Genomic DNA, 7,180 nt, shown 5'->3' on the forward strand with positions numbered 1-7,180 from the left:
CTACCTACCTACCTACCTACCTTCTTATCTTTAATGCACCTACATTTACAGAAACATGCATATTTAAACACACTCTCTTTGACCCTCTCAGCTCATTGTGAGTGCCTGAATACACACACAGGTTGTGAATCAAGCTAATTGAGAGGTTCGTGGTTCACAGATCGTATCTTGATCGTAAAAGAATGCCTTGAAGTCAGGAGGACGTGGGCTTGTCTTGCATCCAGAGCAGACTGCAGGGAGGGGCCCTTTAATATTAGAAGGACTTCTCTTTCCTGGGTGTTGGCTGCTTGTGAGGATCACTCTGCTGCACATGTTTTTTTTTTAAGTATAATTTCTTTAAATATGGTTTTGTCCATTTATAGGTTGTTTTGTAACCTCTGACTGCACATGACAGAGTGAGGAGTGTTGTTGTCAGCTTACATTGTAAATATTCAGAACTGGAATCCAGCCGGCGTGTTGCCTCATGTAACACATAATGTGATCTGTGCTCATGACGGGGGAAGTGGTGTGTTCAAGTCTCTCAAAATCCTGTAGTATATACGAGAGAATAGCAAAATATACTTAAATCATCAAAAGTAAATGTACTTATTCTGCTGAAAAATGTCCAATGTGTTTGATATATTATTATATATGACACTATTAGATTTGAATGACTGATGCTTCGATGTGTAAGCAGCTTTTTATTGTTGAGTTGGAGCTAGTTTCAACTAGTTCATATACAGTTTGGTAGTGTGGTCCAGTTGCTCTCTCCAGTGGGTCACAAGTTATCTCTGACGGGTCAAGAGATGATTGAAAGATAAAAAACACGTTCTCTTTAATCTTTTTGTGCTTTTGTTGTAACATGTTGCAACTCAAACTGTTAATATAAATGAAACAATCAGAGAAGTTTAAAGGAGAATTCTGGAGCTGCAAACAACTCATAGACATCTGAAATGTGACCAGAGGCTCCAACAAAACATTTCTTTTTTAGTTTGGGAGTCTCTGGTATCTTTAAATATGTGTTTTGGATGTGATGTAAGCAATAACTACAGATTTCAGATACATGTCATCTGTCATCCTTCATCCTCTGTTTGCTGTGTTTCTAATCTTTGTGACCCTAAAATACTCACTGAAATATAGGTGTGTCTTATTGAGCAATAACTCAGAGGGAATTTGATGAACGTAGATGATTTGTTTTGCCCACCAGGCAGAACGTGTCTATAATGAGCTGTTTCTTTAACGTGTCCAAACAGTTTTCTGATACACATTTTGTTGCATTCATGGGAAGGAGAAACTGTAGGACAATGCAGTTTTGTTCTGATAGATCTCTGTCGGGTTGGTGATGTTTGGTGTTTTCCATTGATCTGTGTAAGATGCTGGTTTCCAACATGTCCAGTCAGTTGATGACTCAGACTGTCTGTCAGTGAGTCTGTTTCCCGTCTGTAGCTGAATGATGAATAACAGGGAAGAAGTCCCGCCCACTGCTACCTATTCGGATGAACTCTGTCATATCTTGTCTGCCAGAATCACACCTTTAAATACTATGATTAAACTTCTGTTGACTCGTTGGGTGCTTTGCAGGAACTCCCATTTTAGCATAAAATGACCTCACCTCATGGGATATAATCTATTTAAATTGTCTACGATCAATAATGTAGCTTTTCTGTTATGTGCCATTTTAATTAAAAAATACAGTTTGATGCTCCAAATGTTTATTTTCCACTCCAAAGTTGAAAAGTTGAAGGCTGGATGCTGCCGCTGAGTGTTTGGACATGTTTAAGTTTGGGTTTGGCGTGCTGACAGGAGCGTGTCTTGTTTTTACAGCTTAAGGGCAGGTACTTTTTGAGGTGACTTAATCATGAGTTATCAGCGTGGCTGCTAGGGAGGATGGCGAAACAATCCGCTGTCTCACGGTTCAGCAATGCATGCACGGATGTTTGTGCTAGTTTTGGGCTCAACGGTGACGATGCTGAGGCTTCTCCTCGTGCTGAGAGCTCGTTTTCTTTTTATTACATGCAGAGATTAAAGAGGAATGCCACTTAATGCCTGAAACTTGTCATTTAGAAAGTCTGAGCTAACATTTTTATACAAACCTCACCTAGTCATTATATGTTAGTGTCACAGCGATGACCCATGAAGTTTTAATGAAAGTTTAGTTAGAAAAGATGCAAAAGGGGATTTCTACAGCACCGCACCAGTAAGGCAAATGAAAACACACATTTGTGGCTTAAAAGGGCATTACCCGTGAAAGCAGTTTTAAAATGTCGTCTGTGGCTCTCAACGAGCTTTCCAAAATCTGAAAAAAATAACCATAATGGGAAATGTAGGATCCAGTGTTTTTAGAGCTTTACCTATATTAGGGACTAAAAGTCAGGATATCTGCTTCACTGTTTACCCTCCTTTGTTAAATATGTCTCTAACAGATCAGATCCCCCAACTTTATAGATAGTGCAATACTCAATCTCTGGAGTACCTCTTTAAATCATTTAAAGCTCACAAAGATAAATCACACAAGACATCACAGATTACCTTTCCTCTTGTCTCTTTGTTTTAGGACGATAATTTGGAAAATTCTGCCTCCACATCAGGCCAAGCATCAGGTTTAATCTGTAAAAACATCATCCAGGCATGTCTCATATTGATGCTCTGCTTTCTACACACAGGGCTGATGGAGGACACAACTGTGTGGGACCAGACAAGTCCTACCGCACCTGCAACATCCAGGTGAACAAACAAACGAACCAGAAACAATGTATTACTTTTGTATTGTGTGTCTTCCTTAATTAAATAAAACATATATTTTGTTTTGATCATATTTGATTGAAGGATATTTAACTTTGTTCTCCCGTCAGGACTGTCCTGAGGGATCCAAGGATTTCCGTGAAGAGCAGTGCTCCCAGTTTGATGGCACTGACTTCCAGGGGAAACTCTACAAGTGGCTGCCTTATTATGGAGGTCAGAAGCAAAGTAAAAGTAGTATTTGCAAGAGCTCCAAACCCCAGCTAATATACATATAAACATACATCTTACTAAGGTGCCACGGCTGTGTAACGAATGAATTGAGGTGAAATTGTTTAAATGACCTTTATTCTAAACTGAAGCTTGTGTCTCTGACAGCTGAGAACCCCTGTGAGCTGAACTGCATGCCGAGAGGAGAAAACTTCTTCTATCGTCACCGCAGCTCTGTGGTGGATGGGACGCCCTGTCACCCTGGACGGAGGGACGTTTGTGTGGAGGGAGTCTGCAAGGTAGGCTGCTCAGAAAACGAACACGCACACACATTTAGATCAAATGTGATGCGATAAGAAAGGTGAACAACTAGACTACATAAAGAAATGAGATGAGCAACGTCTGCTAGTTTTAAGAAACTTATGTTCATCATCTTGCTGTTAATTAATTCCACCTTTTTCTAACATCATTTTTTTTTTCAGTTTTAGCCATTATCAACTTCTGCTGCCAACTGTTTGGCTACAATACGTCATCCCTACAGCTCTCTAAAGCTTGAGTGATTCCTGAGATCATGTTTGTGGCAAAAAGAGCAAATTAACAATATGTAACTCTCAGTAGCGCATCATTATTTCGTGACCCTTGATCAATAATTTATTTACGAACTTTTCTAGGTTTTTTTAATCTCCTTATAAGTATCATTATTATTAATCAGTAGACCTTTGTGACAGAACTTTAGTTCCATGCATGCTGCTCTCCGTCTGACCCTGTCCTGAGGCTGCTCAGATTAACCTGCACTGGAACGCTGAGGTGAAGCCATGAATGTTCATGACCGTAGAGCTTTGTTTTCAACAGAAATGCAACCGCTCGTCTTATCAGCGGTGCAGATTTGATCCACTGACGTGATCAGTGTGTCCATCCGTCATTTTATTCGTAAATCAAAGTCACAGGAATGAAACATGTCAGGGGCTCAGAGGGTTTACAGGGTTTCATTAACCAGAGTGGACACAGCGAGCAGCAGGATGAAGGATTAGTTTCACTTTGTGGTAATATCAAACACTTGTTCTGATCTCATGTAATTATCACAGCGACCTTTTCCTCATGAAACACCTCCACTATTTAACCTCTGACATCATGTCTTCATCTCCTCCTCTGTGGGGAGCAGCTGTCCAAAACCCACTCTGTTCTCATGTCTTATTTCTGAACCTTATTGTTCCTTTGCTTTTTAAACCTTCACGTATTTAACCTCCAGCTCCAGATTTCTGTTGCGTGGTTTTGAGATTGTTACTTTCACAGAAACATCGTGTTCCCACAGGTCTACTTTTCTCTTCCGCCTTGTTAAACCTGGTCTTGTATTGGTTTAGTTTGGCGACTGAAACCAGCAATTCTGTGACTGGACTTTTGCCCGTTTGAGGGTTTATGTAGTAAAGTGGATGCAGCACACTTTTTATGTGCAGTTTTTATTTTTGTGTTTATATTCTTTGCTCAGCCACCACTTAAATAAACATTATGTGGGTTTTATCATACCTGTAAAAGCACGGCTGTTGGAACAGATTACATTTGATGAATTCAATATATTCATGCACACAGCACTTCTACTAAGTGGTTCTCCATCAAATCACTGCACATTAAAACTCTCCTGCATTTGAGTCTGAAGAGGGAAAAAATATTAATAAATTCTTACAGATTCTTATTGAAGGTTCTGCAAACTGTTTCGAAAGTTTGGATATTACATATCTGCATAGTCATGCGTGCAACGCAGGTTCTTACATCTTGTTAAATCAGGTCTTGTTCTGCAGAAACCGGCAATTCTGGGACTGGACTCTTGCCTTTCTGAGGGTTTATGTAGTAAAGTTGTCTCAGCACATTTTTTATGTGCACATTTTATTTTAGTGTTGGTGTTCTTTACTCACTAAAAAAACGTCATGTGTGTATTATCATCACGATACCTACAGATAAAATGTTTCCCTACTTTTTCCCTCCTCAGCGTCTCGGCTGTGACAACACGTTGGAGTCTCTTCAGCAGGAAGACCCCTGCCTGCAGTGTGGGGGGAACGGACAGTCCTGCTCCCAAGTCAAGAACAGCTTCTCTGTACGCGACCTGCCAACCGGTACGCTACACATTTATTACTACCAGATGTTTTCAATCATCTCATTTGATTTATCTGTTGCTGAGGTACCAGAAAGCTCTGATTTCTTTTGTCTGAGTTTGCAGCATTTCGTAGATTGTGTGTGTGTGGAATGAGTTGCGTCTCATTTTCATCTCAGGCTACAACCAGATGTTTATCATCCCTGTTGGAGCCACCACCATCAGCATCAGAGAAACTGTGGCCACTCGCAACTACCTTGGTGAGTTTGTGTTTCCAGAAAACAGACTATTAGAAGATCAGGAGAAATAGTTTACAGCCTGTACGTACTGTTCTGATTGTATTCTGTACATACAATGACTGTAACCTCTGTGCATGGCCAGCTATCAAGAACCTGCGTGGTGAGTACTACCTCAATGGCCACTGGGTTATCGAGTTTTCCAGGGCGACACCCATTGCTGGGACTGTGCTGTACTATCAGCGAGGAGCTGAGGGTGACAACATCCCCGAAACCATCATCGGCCGTGGCCCCACCACCGAACCCCTCGTTATTGAGGTAACATTGATTATTTTCTTTGTCTGTCAAATGTTTCGCTCGAATTTGGGCCTAATTTCAGGAACATTCACAAACATTAGGATTCGACCTCTGGTGACCATGAATAATATACGTAGTACACTCATGGGAGACCTGAAAAATACTTTGTCTTGGACAAAAGTAGCGATCAAAGAGACTTTTTCAAGACGTTGGTGACATTAGAGAAAGAGTCATTAAAAAAATGAGGTTTCGTCCTCTAAGGACCAGGAATCTGGCCTTTGGACCAAAGTTTTGGACAGACTAGCAAACAATCTGAAGCAACAGATCTCAATGTTTATAAATGGAGTTTAATCTTTATGTCCAACCCTCTCCTCTCAGCTGATCAGCCAGGAGCCAAACCAAGGAGTGGAGTATGAATTTTATCTTCCCAATGGACGCTCCAGACAGGGCTACTACTGGAGTTTCGGATCTTGGTCTTCCTGCAGCAAAGAGTGTGGATCAGGTCAGAGTCTCAGACAAACACAGTCAATAATTTAAACATCCCCAAATGCAGACCAGTACGTGTTTAATGCTTTTCTTAACCTGCTTCTTGTAAAATGACACAAGTCAGTTCTCATTCTTACCGTCATCAGGCTACCAGTCTCGTTTGGTCTTCTGCACCATTGACAACGAGTCCTACCCCGACTATCTCTGTGCATCTCTGCCGAGGCCACAGACCAACCGTACATGCAACCCTCATGCATGCCCACAGATCCGCAGGTAAACTGCACTCAAGTTTCACCTGTAAAAATGTGACATTTCAGTGGCAGAATTTTCAACAGAATCCAGATTTCATTTTGTTCCTTTGGGAGTGTTGCTTTTTTGTTTGTGCTCGTAAAAGTGGAACAATCAGCAGCTTGTTGACTGTTGTTGGTGTGTTGTGACTGTCTGAAAGGATGGCGTACCTGTATCCACCACAGTTGTGGAGATCCTCAAAAAGGCCCAGAGCCTATGTGATCAGGTAACTCAGGCTCTGTAGTCGTAGTGTTTAGAGTTTTAGCAAACACAGGGGGAGATCTTAATCATTTAGTCATTATTTTCTCTGAGCATGCATGATCGATTTTTTAGTATTTCTCTTAAATAATATCCATTCTATACTTCATATTGACACCTGGAAAATGCAAAAAATCTTTAGCTATGTGCCAAAAAATAATTCAGAAGTGTAATAAATGTCAAACTCTCCCCCTTCAGATGTGTTTGACTCTATAACATCTGTGTTTAACGCAAAGCCTCGTTCCTCCATGTGGGTTGAGAACGAAGGCAACTGTCCAGCTCAGAGATCTCCTTTCAGCCTTTAAATGATCCTCATTCGTCTTGGACACACTGGACGTCTCTCTCTCCGGGGAGACCAGGTGGTGATTTGACAGCAGATTTCCATCAAAGAAACCTCCTCCTCCTCTAACCTCCCAACCTGAGGCCCCTGTACCAGATCGCTGAGCTGGGCTGCTGCCGGATCGCTTTAGCAAACTGTATAAAAGCTCTCTGTGCGTTAGTGTAGCTGGTGTGTTGTGAGGTGTTCGTTAAAGGTTAAAGGTCGTCATGCGGGGGGGGGGGGGGGGGGGGGGGGGGTTTGATGGAAATGTGCTGTCAAATG

At 41.5% G+C, this 7,180-nt stretch overlaps 1 protein-coding gene across 2 annotated transcripts in view; it reads left to right on the forward strand.

Moving 5' to 3' along the window:
• The window catches only part of paplna (papilin a, proteoglycan-like sulfated glycoprotein), a 31,204-nt gene that overhangs the window by 12,809 nt on the left and 11,215 nt on the right, over positions 1 to 7,180 (forward strand). The window contains exons 4-12 of one of the 2 annotated variants that reach the window (XM_031846971.1): positions 2,643 to 2,703; positions 2,832 to 2,934; positions 3,097 to 3,227; positions 4,913 to 5,036; positions 5,194 to 5,274; positions 5,396 to 5,568; positions 5,926 to 6,049; positions 6,180 to 6,306; positions 6,482 to 6,547. In XM_031846971.1, coding sequence (XP_031702831.1) covers positions 2,643 to 2,703; positions 2,832 to 2,934; positions 3,097 to 3,227; positions 4,913 to 5,036; positions 5,194 to 5,274; positions 5,396 to 5,568; positions 5,926 to 6,049; positions 6,180 to 6,306; positions 6,482 to 6,547 — 990 coding nt within the window. The remainder of the gene's footprint in view (positions 1 to 2,642; positions 2,704 to 2,831; positions 2,935 to 3,096; positions 3,228 to 4,912; positions 5,037 to 5,193; positions 5,275 to 5,395; positions 5,569 to 5,925; positions 6,050 to 6,179; positions 6,307 to 6,481; positions 6,548 to 7,180) is intronic. The other variant, XM_031846972.1, reaches the window with a different exon arrangement.

Source organism: Anarrhichthys ocellatus, unplaced genomic scaffold (assembly GCF_004355925.1).
Source record: "Anarrhichthys ocellatus isolate YVR2014 unplaced genomic scaffold, GSC_Weel_1.0 scaffold7, whole genome shotgun sequence".
Taxonomy (NCBI): domain Eukaryota; kingdom Metazoa; phylum Chordata; class Actinopteri; order Perciformes; family Anarhichadidae; genus Anarrhichthys; species Anarrhichthys ocellatus.